This window comes from Diabrotica virgifera, chromosome 9 (genome assembly GCF_917563875.1).
Source record: "Diabrotica virgifera virgifera chromosome 9, PGI_DIABVI_V3a".
In the NCBI taxonomy this organism is placed as follows: domain Eukaryota; kingdom Metazoa; phylum Arthropoda; class Insecta; order Coleoptera; family Chrysomelidae; genus Diabrotica; species Diabrotica virgifera.
This window is the reverse complement of record NC_065451.1, coordinates 1,244,024-1,267,766: the sequence shown is the minus strand read 5'-3', so window position 1 is coordinate 1,267,766 and position 23,743 is coordinate 1,244,024. Positions and strand designations below refer to the sequence as shown.

Genomic DNA, 23,743 nt, shown 5'->3' with positions numbered 1-23,743 from the left:
AGTTATACTTCAAAATGTTCTAATTTATGTATGTATCAGTCCAGAAAAGGTGTGGAAAGAATATATTAGTGTTTTTAAATATATTTTTCTACAAACGTGTTAAAAATGCAATTTTTAGGACTCCATAGGAGCGTTAGAAATGCTACTTTAAGGCACTAGTGCTTTAAAATTTTTAAGGCACTGCAGTTAAAAGTGAATTGTCAAATTGTGAAACGTCAAAATATTTATATTTCATTTATTAACAATAATATTAATAATACAACTTGCACAATTTGAAAAAGGTGGTTTAAAAGGTTTTTTATTATAATTTTGTGTCTTTGGATTTGTCTTCCTTGGGCGTAAAATAATAAAACATCTATTTTTATATTTCACTTGCCACCGTGATGTATAATTATGTATATCTGAAAGGTAAGTAGCATGGGGCTTGATGGCCTTGTTGGTAGAGCATTGGACCAGAGATAAAAAAATTGCGAGATTACGGGTTCAAATCCCGGACGATTCATATTTTTTTCTTTTTTTTTTTTTAATATTTGGCATTTTTGTTTTGCAAGTTTTGGTTCATTTTTGGTAATTATTGTTAATTTTTTGTATTGTAACTGTTAAGTAGGTATATTTATTTCGATGAAATTATATTATAATAGAAGTATAACTTCTTACGTGCGTACAAAGTACACACACATTCTTTTTTTTTTAGTTATTCGTGGTTGAAAATTGGCCATTTTCATTGAAACATAACACCTTTTCGAACGGTTTTTTGCAAATATCTTAAAAACTATGCATCTAACTAAAAAACTATATAAAACATTTTTGTAGCTTATAAAAAAGCTAAAGAGACTAGTTCCTTCATAAATATTCTAGATCTAATATAAAAAGAGATACGGTAGGTGAAAATAGTTTGTTTTTTGGTGTATGCTCAAATCGTTGTATTCAACTTGAAATAACAGACAAACGGTCGATTTTAGGAGTATAATGTTACCAACACATTTTGTAGTGCTTAAAAAGATCTTTAAAATGAGCAATATTAAGGTATATTGCATTCAAACTAAGCGAGATATGCTGCAAAAAAATTGATAAATAATGTATTTTAAGAAAAAATGAGAAGTATATTTAACCTCTCATCCACCAGAATTTTAATGCATCATTTTACTTCTACAATACCTTTTATTATAGTATTATGGACGGGTTCAAAAAGTTGGATTGGTTTAAAATGAATGTGTTTTGAAAAAAAATAAGATCAATTTATAGAGCGCATTTTTAGATTTCCTTAAAAATCTTCTTTTTCTACATGTAACTTGAAAATGATAAGAGATACAATAATGAAATATAAAATAAAATTTTTACTCAACAAAATCCTACATTTTTGTGTGGTACCTTTTTTTTGTATCTCTTATCATTTTCGAGTTACATGGAGAAAAAGGAAATTTCTTAAGAAAATTTAAAAATGCGCTCTATAATTTGATCTTATTTTTTCAAAAACTATCCATTTTAAACCCGTATAACTTTTTGAACATAGATATAACACTAGAATAAAAAGTATTGTAGAAAGAAAACGATGCATTTAAATTCTGATGGATGAGGGGTTAAATGTACTTCACATTTTTTTTTAAATTCCGTTAGTCATCAATTTTTTTTACAGCATATCTCGCTTACTTTGAATGTAATCGACATTTAATGTGACTCATTCTAAAGGTCTTTTCAATCACTACAAAAGGTATTGGTAGCATTATACAACTAAAATCGACCGTTTCTCTTTTATTTCAAGTTGAATACACCGATTTCAGCATGCACCAAAAAAAACAAACTCTTCTCACCTACCATATCTCTTTTTGTAACTAGAAGATATATGAAGGAAAGAATCTCTTTGTTTTTTTATAAGCTACAAAAATGTTTTATATAGTTTTTTTCGTTAGATGCATTCGCAACAAACCACCCGAAAAGGTGTCATTTTTCAATGAAAACGGCCAATTTTCAACTACGAATAACTCGAGAGTAACGAAAAATTATTGAGTTTTCAAAAAAAATTATTGAACAGTTTTTGCTTAGAATTAGGTTCTCTAGCCACTTCCGTGGTTATGTTAACCAAAAAATTTTACACCTCCGAGAAGGGGTGGGAACCACCCCTAAGATAAAAGCGCACATCGACATAGGGTAGACTTTGTTTCTTGAGTTATTCTCTACTTATTGTGAAAATATCAAGTAAATCGATGTAGTAGGATGGAATTCGGAGCCAAATAACCTCATTGACTGCCCTATAGTCTTTGTAATCAAATATACATTCAAAAACGTGTTACATCTGCTTTGAAACTATTTCTAAGGCTATTTCAGTCTTTGTAGTTAAACACTCATTGAGAAAAACATGTTAATACTGGTCTGAAGCTATGTTACTCATTGTAATTAAATATACTATGGAAAGAAATGTTAAAACTGCTTTGAAACTATTTCTAGAGATATTTCAGTAGTTGTATTGAAACATACAATAAAAAACATGTTAATACTGCTCTGATGCTATCAAATATCTGCGTAGGATAATTTTCGTGCAATCGAAACGAATATTGGTACGAGTACTAAAGTTTTTCTGATTTCCCAACAGATGAATACATCTAACAAAAGTTTCTAAGATAATTTTCAGATCTATACTGACCTGGTTAGCACCATGTTGTACCGGCGTCGACGTAAGAGCCGGTTGAGAAGACATTCTTGGTATAATTGGTGGTTTCTTCGGGTCCGTGTTGTTATTGTAGTGTGTGTTACGCAATTCCAAGTTTTCGCGCTCTAGGGCGGCTTGCTGTAGCTTTAGCTCGCTCACTATCGACATCAATTCCAGTTTTTGAGTTTCTAAAGAGGACCTAGACAAGATTTCCTACAAACGAAGAAATAGTCGTCAATTACTTAGTCAACAAAATTACAAATCCATTAAAATATATCTCAAAATATTACACTTAATTATTGACAATTAAAAAAGAGGTGCGACAAGGATGTCTTTTGTTTCCATTACTGTTAAATATTTAGTATTTGACAAAAAATCTTATGTTTTAAGCAAACGAAAGAATAGCTACAGTTGATTCGCTCAGCTGATACACAACTGTCTAGTGAAGTTGGTAATTTATTTTTTGGGAAATTAGGTTGCTAGACGTGACTGGAAATTACTACAAAACCAAACATACCTGCTCATAGCCAACATACATACATAACCATAAACTTTACGCCAATGAATAATTATTCATTTACATCATTATAATGTATTGATGATAACAAATGAGAAAATTATTTATTGTACAAAATAAAAATATTTTGTAGAAATAAATTCCACAAAATTTTATGAGTTTAGTATACACTCCCACTATTTCCAATAATTCTTCTTTTTTTAATGAAAGATTGATTTGAGCAGTTAATAGTGTGAGGTATACCCTATTCCACGAACATACGCCTGTTTTGGATTACTTCGACAACGAATATTTTACTGTGCAAAATAAGAAGAACGAAAGTAAATTGCAAATTACATTGTTGTTTACTGGAATAATTATTAGCGCCATTTACTTTCGTACTTCTTATGTTGCACAGTCAAATATTCGTTGTCGAAGTAATCCAAAACAGGCGTATGTTCGTGGAATGGCCCATAGGAACTTTTGTGTTGTATGTTTCCTATTCCGAATATGTCAAAATGAATCTAGGCTGAGCGAATTCAGTATAAGATTTTCTATTTCGTAGATATTGATAATCAAAAAATTATATGTATGTATATATACAGAGTGAGTTTTATGTATGAAAACACTCAATTATCTCGAAAACGGCTTGCACGATTTTTATGGATTTTGGTAGATAGGGATTTTTTAATGCGGCCGATATTATAGTGCTAATTATATTGTTGTCATATTTTCCGTTTTTCTGCAAATCTAATGAACTTTCTTATTTCAAATGGAATACCCTGTATATTTTTTGTGTTATATTCCCTATACCTAAATGCCATAATTTCGGAGTTATTGCTACATTTATTTAAAAAAAAAATTAAACAAATTATAAAAATCAATTTTTTTTTGCCCGGGTAAACACTATTTTAGGTTGTTTGGATCATTGGGAACAAAAAAGATCTTTTGTAATTTTTCTCTAAACTGAAAAAACGAATAATGACTATTTTCAAGATTCAAGAACACAAATTAACAATATTATTTTTGAAACAGCGAAGTACCCAAATTCAAGCTCAAGCCTTATTTTATCAGCTACCGATAAGTAATTTAAGAGTGTTTCATTTTAAAATATTGATTTTTAGTTGTTAATGCAGCCCGATCGCCCGTCCTCTCATAATATGCACTTTATTAAAAATTAAAAAGAATATTTTAGAATAAAATGAGTCAAGAAATCTTATGGCAAGCTATTAGAAGAAAAGTTGTACTTGAATTTAGGTACTTTGTAATTTCAAAAATTATATTTTTTACTTGTGTTTTTGAACGTTGAAAATCGTCACTATTCGATTTTTTTTTCAGTTTTAAATTCTTTATTACTCGAAAACGATTAACTTTACAGAAAAATTACAAAAGACCTTTTTTGTTCCCAATGATCCAAAGAACCTAAAATAATGTCTACCCGGGCCGAAAAATGATTTTTTTAATTTGTTAAAATTTTTTTTTAATTAATGTAGCAATATCTCCGAAATTATGGCATTTATGTATAGGGAATGTAACATGAAAAATAATCAGTATTTCTTAAGGACTTCAAACGCAAAAAATATATAGGGTATTTCATTTGAAATAAGAAAGTTCAATAGATTTCAAAAAAAACGGAAGATCTGACAACAATGTAATTAGAATTATAATATCGACCGCATTAAAAAACCCCTACCTACCAAAATCTATAAAAATCGTGCAAGTCGTTTTCGAGATAATTGAGTGTTTCCATACATAAAACTCTGCATATACTTACCCTTTGCAATTTGTCTTCAGTCTCAGATAACTGTTGTTTTCGTTCGTACAGCATTTTTTCTAGGTCTGATATCTTGTCTGATTGAGCCTCGATTTGGTCCGATAATACTTGAACTTGTAGCTGAAGGTTATCTTTTTCATACTGAAGTTTTCTGAACTTTTCGTCCGTTTCGGCAGGCTAAAGAACATAAAAACCATTCAGTGATAGATTCGGGAATGTACTATATCGATTTTGTTTAGTACGTCACCAAAATTCGAGTTTTAATATACAGTGATGATCCAAAGTGTGAAATTACATGAAAAAAACATCTATATCAATTTAAATATGGAAGGTGTTGTTACGATAGCATTGCTACGCTAGTGATGATTCTTATGGCGCCCCCTATCGTCTGACGACACCAACCCTGTCTACAATCGATTATTCGAGAAGCGATATTGACGTCTGTTCCCCCAATAACGGCAATAGAAGTACATATTGCAAAACCTGACAGGTCTAGAGCGTTCGAGATTACAATGGAAATTTCGAGAACAGGACCGGAATGAATATAAATAGAGAATTTGTATTTTGCGATTCAGTCTGAGTTACAAATCTATTATATGTATTGTTAGTTAGGTAATATAAAATGTATTATGTATATAAATTGCTTTAGTATAAATGGTGTTAATATAAATAAATTAAAAATAAGTATAAATAAATTAAAATAAAAACTAAATAAAATAAATGGTAAAATTCATTAATAAATTAAAAGACTGTTAAAATCACTACAATATTCAGCACCAAATTCAAAATTGCTTAACAATCTGCACATCCATAATAAACAAGCTGAAAATGCGAGCATTATCATAATGAAAACTTTGTTTATTTACGTATTTAAATTAATAATATGGAAAATTGCTATTATGAAAAGTAGTGTAGAATTTTATGTTTTAATGTGCAATTATATCATTCTAATTTAAATGTTATGAACTATAAAGGTAGTTTACTCTTGATCGAAATTCATATTTTTTATATGCCTCGTATAAAATTAATAAAATTTTATATATGTTGGTTGCATCATAAATCTTAGAACATGAAGAGCTTTTTATGAAGAATAACTTTTCTTCGTCAAATTAAAAATAAAAGAGTTATAAATGAAAATGTTGTTGGTATCCATAATTTGGGAAAAATCTTCAAATATTTTTTTCCATTAGAAGGATGCAATTGCACATATCAGACCATAATTTTTATACCAAACAATATTATTTCATATACTGTCGGTTCGATAAACTCAGACACAACTGGCTAGTGATTTCAGTCAATATTTTTGCCACTTTGGCAAAAAAAAAATTACTAATTAGTTAATAATTACTAAATAATTAGTAATTTTGCTAATTTTGGCAAAATTCGCAAAAAAACAAAAAAATTACCTACTAAAATCACTAGCCAGTTGTGTCGAGTTTAGCGAACCGACTATACAGGGTGTCCAGAAACTCTACCGACAAACGAAGACAGGAGATTCCTCAGATAATTTTAAGAGAATATAACCAAATTCACCTAGTCCGAAAATGCTTCCTAAGGGAGCTAGAGCTCTTTGAAGATGGCGTCTTGTAATTCGTTTTTCTTAAATACCTCCAGAACGCTTTTAGCTAGAAAAACGAAAATTGGTACACATATTTATCTTCCAGAGATAAATCGATTCCATCCATGGTGACTTTCTAGTACCAGTCATAGGCGTCCGTTTTGGGTGGGGCAACGGTTATTTTATCGCATAACTTTTTTGTCTTTAACTTTTAAGCACTTTTGATACTGGATTATTAAATTGTGAGGTATTCTAGTACTAAAAGGTACTCTTGCTTAAAGTCGGTAAGACACACCGTTTTCTAGAAAAATCGATTTGAAAATTTTTCGTTTCCTGAATTTGAAAATTTTTTTTGAATTTTTGAAGATTAAAAAATAACTGTATTTTACCAACTTCAAGCAAGAGTAACTTTTAATACTAGAATACCTCATAATTTAATAATCTAGTGTCAAAAATTCTTAAAAATTAAAGACAAAAAAGGTATGCGATAAAATAACCGTTGACCTACCCAAAACGGACGCATATGACCGGTACTAGAAATTCACAATTAATAAAATCGATTCATCTCTGGAATATAAATAAATGTACCAATTTTCGTTTTTCTAAATAGCTTTTTTATTGAAATTTTTTTTTGATATTCAAACAACGAAAAATTTTCAAATCGATTTTTTCTAAAAAACGGTGTATCCTATCGACTTAAAGTAAAAGTACCTTTTAGTACTATAATACCTTACATTTTAATAATCCAGACTCAAAAGTGCTTAAAAATTGAAAACAAAAAAGTTATGCGATAATATAACTGATGCCCTACCCAAAACGGACGCCTATGACCGGTACTAGAAATTTGCAATTAATGGAATCGATTTATCCCTGGAAGATAAATATGTGTACCAATTTTCGTTCTTCTAAATAGAAGCGTTCTGGAGATATTTAAGAAAAACTAATTACCAGACGCCATCTTCAAATAGCTCTAGCTCCTTTAGGAAGCATTTTCGGACTAGATGAATTGGGTTAAATTCTCTTAAAATTCTCTGAGGAATCTCCTGTCTTCGTTTGTCGGTGGAGTTTCTGGACACCCTGTATTTTAATTTCATAACAAATGGAACAGTCCATTTATCATAAAGGGGAGGCCGTATACTCGTATAAACATTTTTAAAGCTGTTAATAAATTATTGCTTTTAAAATATACTCAAATTGTATTTTTGAACATCTTATTTATTTTATATAATAATTAAATTCACTATCAATAAATGTCATTGATGTTTTATTAATACTTAATTTAAAATTTAGTTTGACATTCACGAAGTGTCAAACTCAAATGTAAATAACCTATGCTTTGCTAAACAAATCGAAATTAAAAAAATAGCCTACTTACTAGCAACGATTTCAGCTGGACGTGTAGTGTGTCGGCAGAAAATAAAACGATTGTGACGTTACATTTTAGACTTTGAGGTCGATTATCTCGAAGACGGTTACAAATATCGAAATGCCGTTTTCAGATTTGGATTCAGAAGAAAAAACTACATAAGAATCCATCGATAAATCTGATCTGAGTATTGCAGGAGCGGCAACGCAATAACACACAGACTTTGCGAATTTATAAACGAAATGTTTTCGTTGAAAATAAACTATACAGTCTCAAGCTGTAGTGCTAATAATGAATATAAGCCCTTAAGTTAGTTGCAAAGGACTCTATAGACTATGTTAGTGGGTACATCAAACATTTTCCTGGTACCTTAGTGTAAGAAGGAGGTGGTGGAGCCCAATGATGGCTCCTTTCTCCATAATAACAACAAGGAGGAACAATCGGGGCCATATGGTACGAACAGCACTGCATTTCGTGCCTATATCTGCCAAAATCTCCGTAAATATCTGGATGACTGCCCCTCTCTGCAAACCGTTGATGCTGGTTTCTTTCCAAAGTAGGATTACTGCCGTACCTCTGAGGATCCAGCCTTTCGTGTCTTCTTTGGAAGCCATCGAAACAAAACTCATGCGGATTGCAACACCAACTTTGACACCCTCCACCTGTGAAGTCATCTAACCTTGGGGGACTCTTCAGAATGTGGGAACGTGATTTGTGGTCTCTTTCCGCTCTATTCTGGTGCACTTTCCTTCGATCCAGGCTCTCCGTGGTTGGTTTATCTTTGCGCGGCGTTTTCTCGCGCACCGGGCGGTTCAAGGGGGGTTTGGTACTGGGAATCTGTTCGACCTCTTCCATTTTGGGGGGCGGGCTTTCTGGGGGTTGCTTACGGATCCATTGGAAGTCGCTGTTGCAACGCGTGGAGCTATCTGTGTCGTACAAGAAAAGGTTTTAATACTTCGATGTAGATGTTTTGTAGTTAGTAGCGGCAGATCAAGGGAGTCTGGTGTTATTGGTAATATTATTGGTATTCTAAAAAGATTCTTATCAATGACTACTTATCGAGAGATTAAACGATTAATGGAGAATCCTACGCACACATCTTGAATAGTTAAATTTAAAAAAGAGGTTTGTTTTAGAAAGACAAGAAATCTCTCATCAAATCAATACAACACATATATAGTTCAGAGAAATAAGAAAAAAAATATCCTGTTGGTGACACAACCTACTCCAGGCCGAAACCAAATTTTTTTGAGTAGTATGGACATCTATATTAATCATGCCTATTCTGTAACTCATTTCGATGATAGAAGTCAGTAAAATCGAATAGAAGTGACCAAGTCGAATAGAAATAGTCCAAATCCGTATTCCATAACTACTTCGGAATCTCTACAATCGTAATGTGAATAGAAATCACTTCGACAGCATTTACCCTGTCGAGATGAGATTTCGATTATCGGAATTGTGGTTGACGCAAGCGCATTTTGTTTTGTTTTGACGTTTATATTTTATATATAAAAATAATTAATTACATACTACTTATTTATAATTATTTATAGTATTTGTACCTTTTTTTTAGCTGCTTAATTTTTAGTCTGTGGTGTTATTTGTTTAGAGAACTATATATATTTCATTTAGACATGTTGTACGAGTATGAATAATTGGACCTAACCTTATTTATTTGCTACTTGGCGTCTGAATGTTTCCCATTCACATTGTTGCCATATTTTGTTCGCATATTTCTTGTACAATTGCAATCAATGGTATAATGCACAAGAATAGCATACGATAGACTTCTTATGCGTTAATTGATAAATAAATATTATACCAGTATACTTGTATATTTATCAGTCAACGCTCATAGTCTGAACAAATTATAGAAAAGATGCCATTTTTGGGAAAAGCTGTTTAGCAGTTATTTCAACTGGAATCGAATCTTAAAGATTGCATATTATTAGTAATATCAATTTTAAATAATTTATTAATAATAATGAATTAATAACATCAATTTAAATATCTTTGATTTAAAAGCATTTATACTTCTTATCTTCACTTATCTTTTTTATTTATCAGTTTATCTTCTTTTTTATATCAATTTTAATTAAGTTTAATTTAAAACCATTTATCCTCTTTTGAGCTTTTTGCATCCAGTATTTACACGAATATTTTATTTACTTCTCAAAACTTTGAGGATAGTATGAAGAAAGTATGAAAACATTGAGGAAATGGCAACGGTGTCATATTTCAAGTAACAAAATAGATCACAGAACACAATTTCGCTGGTTACTGCGCGGTTGCCACCTCCTCAGAACCGCGTGAAATAGAAGTCAGGGATTTCGATTACGATACGAGTTACAGAATACCGATCCAAACACAAAAATGACGCGATAGATATCAAACATTCCGATTTTGGGTAATTACGATTCGACTTGGTCATTTCTATTCGATTTGTTCTTCTTCTTCTTCTTCCTTTATTGGGTTATATCCCTCGGGATAATTCGCCCAGCTTACACCAGGGAAATACTCTTGTCTTGCTCTGGGCAGTCGAATATTTCCAAATATATATGTTAAAGCCTCAATTTTTTTTTTTTTTTTTTTTTAATATATATTAGCAGGAACATCTTCGTATAGGGCCAGACAGTCCCTACAGGAAAGGCAATATTATACCATAAGGGTTAAGGCTTTTATCATTTGGAGGTCCAATATCTTTTTATATCTTTATCTTCTTAATTTTTTTAATTCAAATTTGGGAATTGATTAATTTATAAATTAAGTTTGGCTAAGTTAAGGAATTTAAGGATCAGGTTAATCCTACGTGGATTAAGGTTGGACATAAGTAGGCAAATTTCAATGGGAGTAGGGATATTTGTCTTGGCTAATTCTTTATATAGGTCAAAATTGGGTGACATATTTATAGGGCACTCAAAAATCAGATGATTTAAGGACCCAACTCGGCCACAGTCACAATATGGGTCATCTTTTACTCCTATCCTGAATAGGTGAACTGGAGTAGCACAATGACCTGTCCTCATTCTAATAATGGTGGTTATATGTCTTCTGTCTTGGTATGCAAAATTGTGGTACCAGGGGAGTTTATCTATCTGACCTACAATTTTAGAGTAAAATGAATTATTTCGATTTTTCCCCTGCCATTCTTGCTTCCACCGATTCCAGATGGAATGCTTGATGTCTGGTAGAAAGTTGGAATAGTGAAGAGTGATACCAGCAGCTACATTTAAGGTTCTACCTATATTAGCTAGTTTATCAGCCACCATGTTCCCTTTAATATTCGAGTGTCCTGGAATCCATGCCAGACTAATATTAACGTTATTTTCTTTCGCTTCAATGATGCCTCTCTTGGTCATGAACGATGAATGTTCTGTTTCCATAGAATAGGTTGATCTGCCTATTTTCTGTAAGGCACTTTTAGAGTCCGAGCAGATGATTGCTTGTTTAATCCCATTTTTCAAAATAATTTGGAGGGCATGATTAATTGCGACAATCTCAGCCGTACATATTTGGGTATACTTAGGTAGTTTACTGGTATAAGAATAGTTGATCTCTCGGCTAAAGACACCAAAGCCTGCTGATCCTTCATCATCAACCGAGCCGTCCGTGAAGAATTTGGTGTGACTAGGTTTATTTAGAATTATTTTTTGGAGTTGAACTGAGGCAAGTTCATCTGAACGATTAGATTGGATATTTATGATTGGAATTGTTGATAATTGATGGTCTAGTTCAAAGTTATGGCATGGGTATAAGTCACTTAAATATAAGTTGGGATAAGTACTTTTAAATTTGTTTTTTAAAAGCACTAGAAATGGAATACTTCTGTTTTTCCAATGATTTTGGTTCCTTTGAATTGCCAAGTCTAACAGGTCGAGAGCGGAAATAATTGGGTTGCCAATTAACATTAAATTTTTTAATATAAATTTAGAGCTAAGCCATTCCCATCTAGATTTAAGCGAGATCTGACCACTTTCACTTAAGAGAGCATGAATTGGGGTAGATTTCATGCATCCAGTTATAATTCGGATACTTTTGTATTTTAGTTTCTCCAATCTTTTAATTAAGGAAGTTGGACAATCGAAAATTACCTGGCAGCCAAAGTCCAGATGGCTCTGAATCAGACCATTGTGTACAATTTGTAAGGTTTTTGGATCACTTCCCCAATAAGTCCCACAAAGAGCTCTCATCACATTCAGGCCACGATTTACTTTTAGTTCTATTGAGTTTACATATGAATTCCACTTTAAGTTTTTTTGAATATTTACCCCCAGGTATTTGACTGAATCCACCCAACCAATATTCTGGTTACAAAATATTACGTTAGGGGGAGAGATTTTCGTGTTTCCTTTTGTAAATAATATTGCAGAAGATTTGTTCTTAGACAGATTTAAATTGTGGTCTAGCAACCATGATTCCATCTGAATCAATAATTTATTTACATTAATTACCAATTCATTAATATCACTCCCTCTAATCAGAAGAACCAAATCGTCTGCATACTGAATTAGTTTGCATGAATTAGTTAAATTATACAGGGAAAGACAATATAGGTTGAAGAGGATAGGGCTCAATGGGGAACCTTGGGGTAGTCCCAGACTTGATTTTCTTGGGCCATGGGTTTGTCCCAGTTTGTCTTTGACAAATAGCTCTCTATCATTTAGAAGGCAGAAAATCAAATTAGCCAGTTGGGTTGGAATGTTATACTTTAATAATTTGGAATACAAGAGTGATATATTGACATTATCATAAGCAGAAGAGATATCTAGAAATATGCCAACAGTGTATTGATTTTGAGCGAAGCCTATTTGAATTGTTGAGGTGAGGTATGTAAGGCATTCCGTACAACCTCTACCCCTTCTAAATCCTAGTTGTAGTGGATTAAAAATCTTATTATGTTCCACAATCCACTCTATTCTATTCTTTATAAGAGTTTCGAGCATTTTGCCTACACATGAAGAAAGAGCTATTGGTCTAAAGTTTAACGGATTATTACAATCTTTATCTTTTTTGATTATACGTAAAATTACTGATTGTTTCCACTGAACAGGAACTATACCCGTTCTAAAACTTTCATTGAAAAGTTGAATTAATAACAAAGATCCAACAACGGGAAGATTTTTTAACATTGAGTAGGAAATCTGATCCAAACCAGGAGCCGAGTCAGATTTAATTGAGAGGGAGTTCTGATACTCGTCGAGAGCAAATGGCGGTTCTAGGGCTTGAGGAGATCTAACCAATACTTTATTGACAGCGGAAAGGGGGGTTAAGCAACATAGAATTTCGTGGGATATAGGAGTAGAGGGCAATTGTGTATATATTGAAGGTTTCGAAGCCGATACCTTATTAATTTTCTCCCACACAACTTTTAGAGGAGTGTTTCTATTTAATTTACTGCAAAATAGTCTGAAACTATTTTTACGTTTTGATTTTAGGAATTTTCTTGATTTGGCTATATTCTTTTTAGCCTCGATATAGTTTTCCATTGAGGGGGTATTTTTAAATTTTTTTAAGGCAGACACTCTCGCAGAGACGACTTCAGCACATGAGTCATCCCACCATGGAATGTGGTATTTGGAATTATTAGGAGGGTGAAGCCAAGGTATTGTTTCATCAGCTACCGATGATATGGAGTTAGTAAAAAATTCGTAATCTTCCCTGGGAGAAGCTAAGAAAATGCTGTTTAAATTGTTATGATAAGTAGACCAATCAGCTTTCTTTAGATTTCTTCTTTTACATTAATGCGGGGGAGATTGAGGACATACACCTATCTGACATATTATGGGGAAGTGGTCACTAGTTCCAGTATCTGAAATAGTGGACCACTTGCCCACACTGGCTGCCACATCGACTGATGCCATTGTTAGATCTACTACCGACTTACTGCCTCCTGGGGCCACCAGTCTAGTTGGGGACCCATCATTGAGAAATACTAGCTCAAGTTCCTCCAAAGAATCAAAAATAATCCTACCATTGTGACTGTCTCTAGAACTGCCTTATGATTACAATTTAGATCACCCATGATTAAAAATGGCTTATTAAGTAATTTAACAAGGGAAAACCAGTTGGATTTGGAGATAGAGTTGTCTTGTGGACAGTATATATTAAGAATATTCAAATTAAAGTTAGGGAGAAATGTGAGTTGGAATTGGACATCATGATTGAAGCCTGGATTGGCAATTTGAATTTCCCTATAATCAATATTATTTTTGATAAGAGTAATTAATCCGCCATAGCCATCCTCTCGATCTTTTCTGATTATTTGATACCCTCTACATCTTATAACATGTTGGTTTGAGAGCCAAGATTCGCTAATAAGGATTATATCTGGGTTAAGGTTTTTTATAAGGATTTTTAGATTGTCAGAATTAGTGTTATACGAACGTATATTCCACTGAATAATAGTTATCGGAGTGTTAGGATTCATTATAAAGAGTATGTTTGCTAGACCAAGGAGTCAAAAGATCTCGAATCCTCAGGCTCGAGATCCTCTATTCCCCTCCGACCCTGGTTTACATTTGTATTGAAAGGTGATACACTTTTGTTTATGCTAGTCTTTAGATCTGCCATATTGTAAGGAATGGAGTATGATTTTGAGTTTATTAAGTCCCCAATGAAGGTCATGACGAGCTCCCTGTGAGATTGGTTCAGCATAGACATGGCCTGATTGAAATCCAAATGAAGTTGGGATAAAGATTGTGAGTTAGTGATTTGAGAATCAGAGTGAGCAGGATTGAATTTTGAAGTCGAAGGCTCATTTATTCTTCTACCTGATGGATTAATAAGTAGTCTTTGGTGGGAGATTTTATCATAACCTGTATTTTCTTGTATTGAAGGTCTTCTTCTTTTTGGTGGAGATTGAGTGACTTGACTAAAAGGTTTTGAATATTGAGCTGAGGCTGCAGACCTCCTCTCCTGTGGTAAGATGCCATTAGAATTATTCTGATCGCTATGTAAGGGGGGGAAATCGTTTATGTTTAAAGATGAAATATTATGGATCCTAGGAACCTGCTGACTTGCCTCATAGAAAGATAGATTAGAAAAGGACATTAGATCCTTAATATCTTTTTGTCTGACTCTCTCTCTACAATTACGACTATTTGATTCATGGTCAGAAGATTTGCAGAAAATGCAATATTTTGTACACGTATTAGATGAAGAATCCTCATGAGAAGTTCCGCATCTAGCACATTTCTTTTTTCCTCTACATTGGTTCGTAGAATGGCCATAAAGTAAGCAATTTCCACATTAAAGAACAGGGCTGATGAATGGTGTGACCCTCATTGGTAGTTGATATATGGAAATTTCTTTAGGAATAGTTTTTCCTGAAAAAGTTATGCTAATAGTTCCCGTGGAGACAAATTCAACCTTTGAATCCACTTGTACTCTCCGGTTCATTCGCTTTACACTTAATATCTTACATAAAGCCAAGTTGGTTTCTGATGCCTCCTTTATTTCTTCCTCTGTGAATCTTTTATTAACTCCCCTTACTATACCCCTACAAGAAATCTGATGAAATGGAATGAACACGTCATACCCTAGGGCTTCCCAATCTTTCCTCACAACGAAATCGTTGGCTGCTTTTCTAGTGGCAAATAATACCCCTATCCTGTTTTTACCTTTTCTACTGATTTTGGTGATGTCTTTAATTTTTAAAACAGAAATAGATTTAGCTATACTTAACACGTGGTAATCTCCAATATTTTTATCCTGACCCTGGACAAATACTTCATAAGGACCTATGTCGGTCTCCGAAAATAGTATTTGTTTTTTTCCTTTAAGACTTTTCTGAATAATTGGAGGTTGAGATTGACATTCATGTTGGTTGATTTTATTAGGAGGGTCAGGTGGTGGAGGAGGATCGGGAGGAACTTCTTCCTCCATCTTATGCGGCAGATTGACGAATTTAAAATCTATGCCAGTCGATGCAAATTAGAAATTAACAGGGAAATATAGATAGTTTTGGTCCTTACCCTTTGGATGAGTCGTCCGTTCACCTCGAACGATAATCACAGATTTGTCTATTTTAAGTTTTCTTCCAAAAAATCAAATGTCAAACACAACAAAATTCACAACAGATATTCACTGCGAAAAGAAGCCGAGGCTGTTCATCCCAGCGGACCTCGACTTCTTATCAACGATAAATAAAAAATTAACAAGAATTAACAACTGTTTTCACACTAAATTAGGTTTGATGAGGTTTTTTTAGCAAAAATTAAAAACTGTCAACTGTGACGTTTTCAACCGACCTCTAATTTTATTTACTACATACAATTGTTTATGATTTAATCTACATTAGTTTTTTATAAATTCGATTTGTTAAAAGTTACAGAATAGGGCTGAATAACCTATATTATGTTTCCTGCCGCCGATTTTGATGATATACATAGTTATAAACAAATGAAGATCGAAAAACGGTAAATTATCTCTTTTTTCGTCTATTACCAAAAAGTTAAGCATTTTAAACAAATTTGAGAGTAAGAAACTCATAAATCGTATAAAAAACTTCAATATGACGTTCGCTGAATATGTCTATCCTTATTGGTTGCTTAGAAAATTGCAAAATAAATAATAAATTGAGTTTTTATAAATATTCACAACTTATGTAAAAATTAACATAGAACCTTCTTATTACACAGAATGCTGAGACTTATTGTGCTTAAATCATACCCTAAATTTCAAAGCAATTGGTCAAATAGTTTAAAAGTTATTAAATGTGTTTATCCCAAATTAATTTTTTTTGCAACACATAAGTCAGAAAATAATGAAGTTAGAGTAATACTTTGGATAGTTTATGAAAAAAGAAAATGTATGCTATCAATTTAATTAAAAATAATGACAAAAAATAATTCTAAATATTGCAAAATTATTTTGCAAGAACATGTGAATTAAAAAAAGGGGGGCTAACTTCGTCCCTAATTGCCCTAGGACAATTGTTTTTTTTTCTTAATATGTATAAAAATTCAGTGTATCTAAATATGGAAAAATGATTTTTCTACGTGTAACGGTTAAAAAGTTATTTTAATTGTTTCTAAGTAAGCAAAAAATCAACATGTTTTTGCAAAATAATTTTACACTGTTCAAAATTACTTTTTGTCATTTTTTTTAATTAAGTTCATAGTATAAATGTTCTTCTTTCATAAACTATCTGAAGTATTACTGTAACCTCATAATTTTCTGACTTATAGTGTTGCAAAAAAAACGAATTTGGGATAAACAAATTAAACAACTTTTAAACTATTTGACCAATTGCTTTGAAATTTAAAATATAATTTAAGCACAAGAAGTCTCAGCATTCGGTGTAATAAGAAGGTTAACTTAATTTTTACATAAGTTATAAATATTTATAAAATCTCAAAAGTTATGACTTATTTTGCAATTTTCTAAGCAACAAATAAGGATAGACATATTCAGCGAACGCCATATTGAAGTTTTTTATATGATTTATGAGTTTCTTATTCTCAAATTTGTTTAGAATCCTTCATTTTTTAGTAATAGACGAAAAAAGAAAAAAATTACCGTTATTTGATCTTCATTTGTTTATAACTATGTATATCATCAAAATCGGCTGCAGGAAACATAATATAGGTTATTAATATAGATGTTCATACTACTCAAAAAATCTGGTTTCGGCCTGGAGGGGGATGTGTCACGAGAAAAATCTTATTTCTCTGGACCAACATTGTATCAGATAAAATTACAAACTACACAAGCTAGTAAAAATTTTACATGCTCGTGTAAATATACTACAAAATAAAATGAAAAAGAAGTCGGAAGAAGAAGAAGATCAAGCTTCAATTCAAGTTTCACTGATGATCTTCCTCTAATAATAGATAACCCAAATATGAGACATCATTAAACGAATTGCCAAACTGACGTAGAGCTATGGGTTTGGCAATGACGACTGATGGCAGATGAAGAAAGAAGATATTGGAATGATGATCAAAAACTGGAAAAAGACGAAGAGCAATATCGCCTAAAAGCTGGACAGGAGATCTGAAAAGACGAAGAGCAATATCGCCTAAAAGCTGGACAGGAGATCTGAAAAGAATAAGAATAAACTGCGGCTAAAAACAGAAAGGATTGGCTGCTTTTCAATTCAACAGTGGATGCAACAGGTTAGGTACACAATAGGTTTGACAACAATTATTTAATGTTTTCACCTCTTAAATTCGTTTGGTGTTCCGAAGAAGACGAAGACAGATCTGACGTAGAGCCCGGGCTGGAGTAAGCTTCGGACCATACTTGGTTGTTCTGTCCTTTCAATGTTGACTCGTCTTCCACGCTGGAGTCATCTTCTGGACCTGTTAAATTAGCAGTAAATAACACAAGAAAAATTGTATTTCTTTCATTTAAGAGTAAAGAATTCAGATAAAGAGAAAAAACATTTTCCGCAAATCGCCAGGAAATTTTGACATTCCTGTCAAAATTTCTTGAAGAAAAAGTCAGGACTTCCTTACTGTAAGGAAATGTCATTTCCATACTGTAAGGAAATGATATTTTGCTTATAAGGAATTAATTTATATTTTGAAAACATCAAGTCATTGCTGAATACATTTTTAAGATCAATTTTAATCAAGAGTCCCAGGAATGGAAATTTCATCATCACTTATCATTTTACTTTCGAGAACACCAGCAATTAAATTTATAAGCGTCAAGTTTGACAATTCAACCTCAATACGTTTCCATAGTAACCCAAGTAATTTTATTAGGAATTTCAAAGCACCATTTATTTGGGAATAAAATTATCGCGTTTTTTTTTAATCAATCAATATCTGTCGAATTTTAAACGATTTGCGGAAAAATAGTATGTTTACCTCGTAGGAAAAGCCACATTCCTGGACTCTGTGTTGCTAAGTCTCGGCTTGCGCCTCGACTTAGCAATCTTCACAGTCGTCCAGGAATGTTAAGCTTTTCCTACCCGGTAAACAATGTACTATTTTTTATGCGAAGAGTATTTTTTACAATAATTATTTGTAACAAAAGTGCAAAAAATAATGGATATAAACTTGAGTAGATAGTAAGATGCATTTTATAGAGGAAATCTGTTTAAACGAAAATCAAAACGTTTCAAAATCACGGGTAGATAAAAATATTTAAGTTCTCGACAAGCCTTTTTTGAAGGATATGTCCATTCTTTAACGGTAAAATATTGCAAAACCTCTAAATTTTAAAGAACCGCTTGGATTGACATGAAATTTGGCATACACGTAGCTAACAAGTCAAAGAAAAAAAGTGATATTGTGCCGATATGTGCTTTTGCCCTGGGGGTGGTTTTCACCCCCTCTTGGTGGTGAAAAAATATTCGTCCAAAGAAAGTCAGGAAATGGATAAACTGGCTAATTTTAAGTAACTTTTCTTCTATAGAGTTTTTTCACTAAGTCAATACTTTTCGAGTTATTTGACAGTGAATATGTTCATTTTTTCAACAAAATAACCACGCTTTTAGAGGGTTTTTCGTAAATAACTCAAATAGTAAGTATTTTGTCGAAAAAACATTCTTACCAAAAATATAGCCTGTAAAAAATTTAAAAACATGGTGTATATATCACGTCTCTACACCTAGTAAAAGCATAGTTAGAGCTAATGAAAAATAGGTTCATATTCGTCAAATTCCAAATGGAGTACTTTAACGTGAAATAACCAAAAATTAAGCACATTTCGGGGAAAATTCATTACAATTTATTTAAAGTGTTTAAAAAAATCTTCATTTTTGTTTTATAAAAAAAAATTCTAACATCAAAATTAAACAAGTTACGCTCAAAATAAAGTTAGTCCCTTTTGGTTTTGGTAAAAAAATCGAGAAAGTCACCCCCTATTTAGTATCTTAAATGAACTTAATCGTTACGACTTCACAAGTTTCTTGACTCGTGTATATATTGTTTATATGATCTGTAAGTTTCATCGGTTCAAAGTCCTTATTATTGAAAGGGTTGTAGTTAAAACGGGTTGAACGAGTCACTGATCACCAATGTATGCAAATTTAGAAACACCAAATCTTAATCAATTTTTATCTAACAGAAAAACCAAAAAATACATGATATTCAGAAAAGCAAATCTGACTTTTTTGTTTTTCGAGATTTTTTATCTCTAACAATTTTTAAGTTATTTTGAAAAAAAGCATATTTTTCAAAATTTAAATTTTTAAAAATTTTACTTTGAAACCAAATTTTTTCAAAAATAAGCACTTTGACTTGATCAAACTTACAGATCATAAACACAACATAAGTAAAATAATTTGTGGAGCGGTAACGAATAATTTCATAAAGTTGCTAATTAGGGGGTGGTCTTCCCGATTTTTTTTTTGCAAAAACAAAAGGAACCAACTTTATTTTGAGCGTAACTTGCTTAAATTTAATGCTAGAAACTTTTTGTAAAAACAGAAATAGAGCTTGTTTTAAACACTTTAAAAAAGTTATAATGGATTTTCCCCAAAAAGTGCTTCATTTTTTGGATATTTCACGTCGAAATATTCTATTCGAAATTTGGTGAATATGAATCTATTTTTCATTGGCTATAACTCTGGTTCTACGAGATCCAGAGACCTAACGCGTACATCATTTTTTTACTTTTTTATGTGCTATATTTTTGCTAAGAACGTTTTTTTCGACAAAATACTTAGTTTTTGAGTTATTTGCGAAAAACCGTCAAAAATGTGGTTATTTTGTTGAAAAATGAACATATTCACTCGCAAATAACTCGAAAAGTGTTGACTTGGCGAAAAAGCTCTATAGAACAAAAGTTACTTAAAATTAGTCAGTTTACTCATTTCCGGACTTATTTTGTACATATATTTTTTCACCCCCAAGAGGGGGTGAAAGTCACCCCCAGGGCAAAAGCACACGTCGGCACAATATCACTTTTTTTCTTTGACATGTAAGCTATACGTATGCCAAATTTCATGTCAAACCAAGCGGTTCTTTAAAATTTAGAGCAAAAACCGTGAAACAATGGACTATCTACTGGTTTAAATGCTCCCGCAAGAGAGAGTCGAATATTAATAATAATCACGCACATTGGTAGCGAACATGGTTTTGGGGAGAATGTTTTATTTGAGTTCGATTTAAAAACCAATAAAGATTACATTAAATAATGCTGTGTATGATCAGAATATGCTTAAAACGGAATTATTACGAATTACAAGACAACATAAATCGTACTATAAAAGATATGTCATTGACGAAATGATAAAAACAAAAGGAATAACGGTATTAGTGATGTAACGAATGTCATTTTTTGAACATTCGCGAATACGAATGCGAATATCTGCCACTGACATTTGCGAATGCGGATGCGAATATTCAGTTTTTAAAATTTATTTCTATTTTTGTAATGTTTTTTAAATTTAGAATGAGCAAAAATTGATATTTATAAATATAAAATTTATAAATTTATATTTAGTGTAAATCAATCTGAATCTTAAGCTTTGTTACATAATACCAAATAATAAAATAAATTGACCGTTGATAATATGATTATACGAGGTTAAGGTACGTTTTCGGAATAAAAGAAGATGAGAAATGAATAGATTTTGATTTTATTAACCTAATATTATTTTCATTTTTTTTCTTGATATTCATATTCGCAAAATATTCGCACAAATTTCGCGGATACGAATGCGAATATCCAAAAATATTTGAATATTCGCGAATGCGAATACGAATATAAGTTACATCATTAAACGGTATTCCGTTTACCACCCTATCACGGGACATGGGTCAACTACATCCAATAGAGTTAATATGGGCTTAAGTAAAAAGTGAAGTGGCCAGACAAAATACAACTTTTAAATTGAAGAATGTCAAACAACTTTTATTAAATTCCATAAAAAAAGCAACGAAAGATAACTGGACCAATGCTCTAAGCTATGTAAAATAGAGGAAGAAAGATTTTGGACTGTTAATAATAACATTGAAGAACTTTGTCAATCTATAATCATTCCAATCAGGCCGGACAACGACGCTGACACAGAAGAAGAGACGGAAATCCATAATTTATAAGTAAATCAGTGTTTTTAATTTTGGCACATTGCTTAAATGTTTAATATCAATACGATGTATCCACTATAACATTTATTTTATTTAACATACTGTCACTTTTCGATTCTCCAGCACTGACTCATGATTTTCATACCTGTTAGGTATATATGTAGTCCAGGGTTTTATATTGTTATTTCTATGTGAACAGGGTGGAATCAGGGTGTGAAAACTACATTTCAACAGAAGAGATTTCAGTGAATTCAGCTTGGCCACTTTACCTAATCCTAATGTTTGCACATTAGTGATTCGCATTTGCAATGAGCTACCAGTTGCAAACAAATAAAGTATAAGATATTTTTGAGTAATACCCCTTTTATAGTGATAAAAAGATAACAGTAACCGACGTTTCTCTCACTAATTTGCAATTTAAAGTCTTCAAGTGGATTTTACTTACATGAATTCAACTAAAACACACCATTTCGCATACTAAACAAACACATCACCATTCGGCACACAAATTTCTTCTCTTCTAATAATAACAAACTTTTAGAAACACATCGAACACGTACTCGTACAGTTGGTAATTTTCAACTGAATTCGTCTGATAACAAACGAAAAATATACCTCTTAGCGCTTCTGAAGAGTATCATTGAGAAGGCTTATGGTTTCTATTTTAGTATTTGTATATGATTTGGCCCTTGTCCAAATATACAACATAGGTAACTGTCGATAGTTGAGTTCTAGATCCGATTTTATTGTTTGGGGAATTAGTTTTGGAGTTTTACTTCGAACGATGATTCAATACGAAGAAATGATTATTAAAAATTTTGGATTTTTTTTTCGATTTTGTAACAATCTTAACGTTTTTTTATGAGATATATTTTGGCGCAACAAGTTAGCAACAAAAAAAGAAAAACTGTCTCATTTGGCACAGCAAATAATTCATCAATGGTTGATGGAAATTTACCACCACCACAGAAAAACCCAGAACCTTTTGCTCGATCACATATACAGGAAAGATATCAACAAAAATAGTCAAACACATAAAAAAGAAAAGAATAACGCCAGCTTTCACAACAAACAACAACTTAAGCAAATACATTAAGAACAATAAGGGCCAAAAGAGAAAGCAATTACAGAGTGGTGTTTACAAATTGACATACGGTGACTGTGCAAAAACTTACATCAGTCAAATTGGCAGAACCTTTGACAAACGGATAGGAGAACACAAAAGGGCTTTCAACAATAAAAATAGATTCTACGTACGCACTTCACTTTCTAGATTCTAGATCATAATCATTCTTTTAATGAACAGTTTCAAATTCTCCATATTCAAAATAAAGGCCTAAGCTATATTTATCAGAATCTATGGAAATTAATATCTTATTAATCAATTAAAAAATACAGATATAATAGGGAACTTGCATAACATTTTAAATAAGAAAAAAATGGTATTAATCACAACAGAACATAATTTAGAACCTGTATCAAAAAATAAAAAAGTTTTGTTTGTCTTTCGTTTGGCCCCTAAAGACGACTAAAAATTCATTTTATACCAGCCACCCCAAAACGCGTCGTGACGTCACCGGGTTGTATGTTTACATTCTACACCAATTGTATATATAATTTTAAATTAGATATTATAAACGTCAGTAGAAAATACAGTTATGTGACGTTACAAATGTTTTTGATCGTTTGAACTATTCATAGAAAATTTGTACTTTTACAAAATGGTTTTATTTTCAATAGTAAACCTTCTTTCCTTTCCTTCAAAAACTGTATCAAACTGCAATCTCAACAAACTGGCATATTTTATTACAATGACATACGATAAATGTCATTAGAATATAAATATTTTTCCTTTATTCCCTGACGACGATCTGGCTAAATACTCAAGTAGGGGAGGCCAATAAACTAAAG

The 23,743-nt window shown here is 32.0% G+C and overlaps 1 protein-coding gene across 7 annotated transcripts in view; it reads right to left on the bottom strand.

Annotated features, from left to right (window-relative positions):
- The window catches only part of LOC114324911 (liprin-beta-1), a 114,740-nt gene that overhangs the window by 31,706 nt on the left and 59,291 nt on the right, over positions 1-23,743 (bottom strand). For 5 of the 7 annotated variants that reach the window (XM_050662856.1, XM_050662859.1, XM_050662857.1 and 2 more), the window contains exons 3-6: positions 18,008-18,148; positions 8,211-8,767; positions 4,918-5,094; positions 2,642-2,860 (exon numbers count right to left, since the gene is read on the bottom strand). In XM_050662856.1, coding sequence (XP_050518813.1) covers positions 2,642-2,860; positions 4,918-5,094; positions 8,211-8,767; positions 18,008-18,148 — 1,094 coding nt within the window. Of the gene's footprint in view, positions 1-2,641; positions 2,861-4,917; positions 5,095-8,210; positions 8,768-18,007; positions 18,149-22,277; positions 22,407-23,743 lie in introns of those variants that run through there. The other 2 variants (XM_028272825.2, XM_028272827.2) reach the window with 2 other exon arrangements.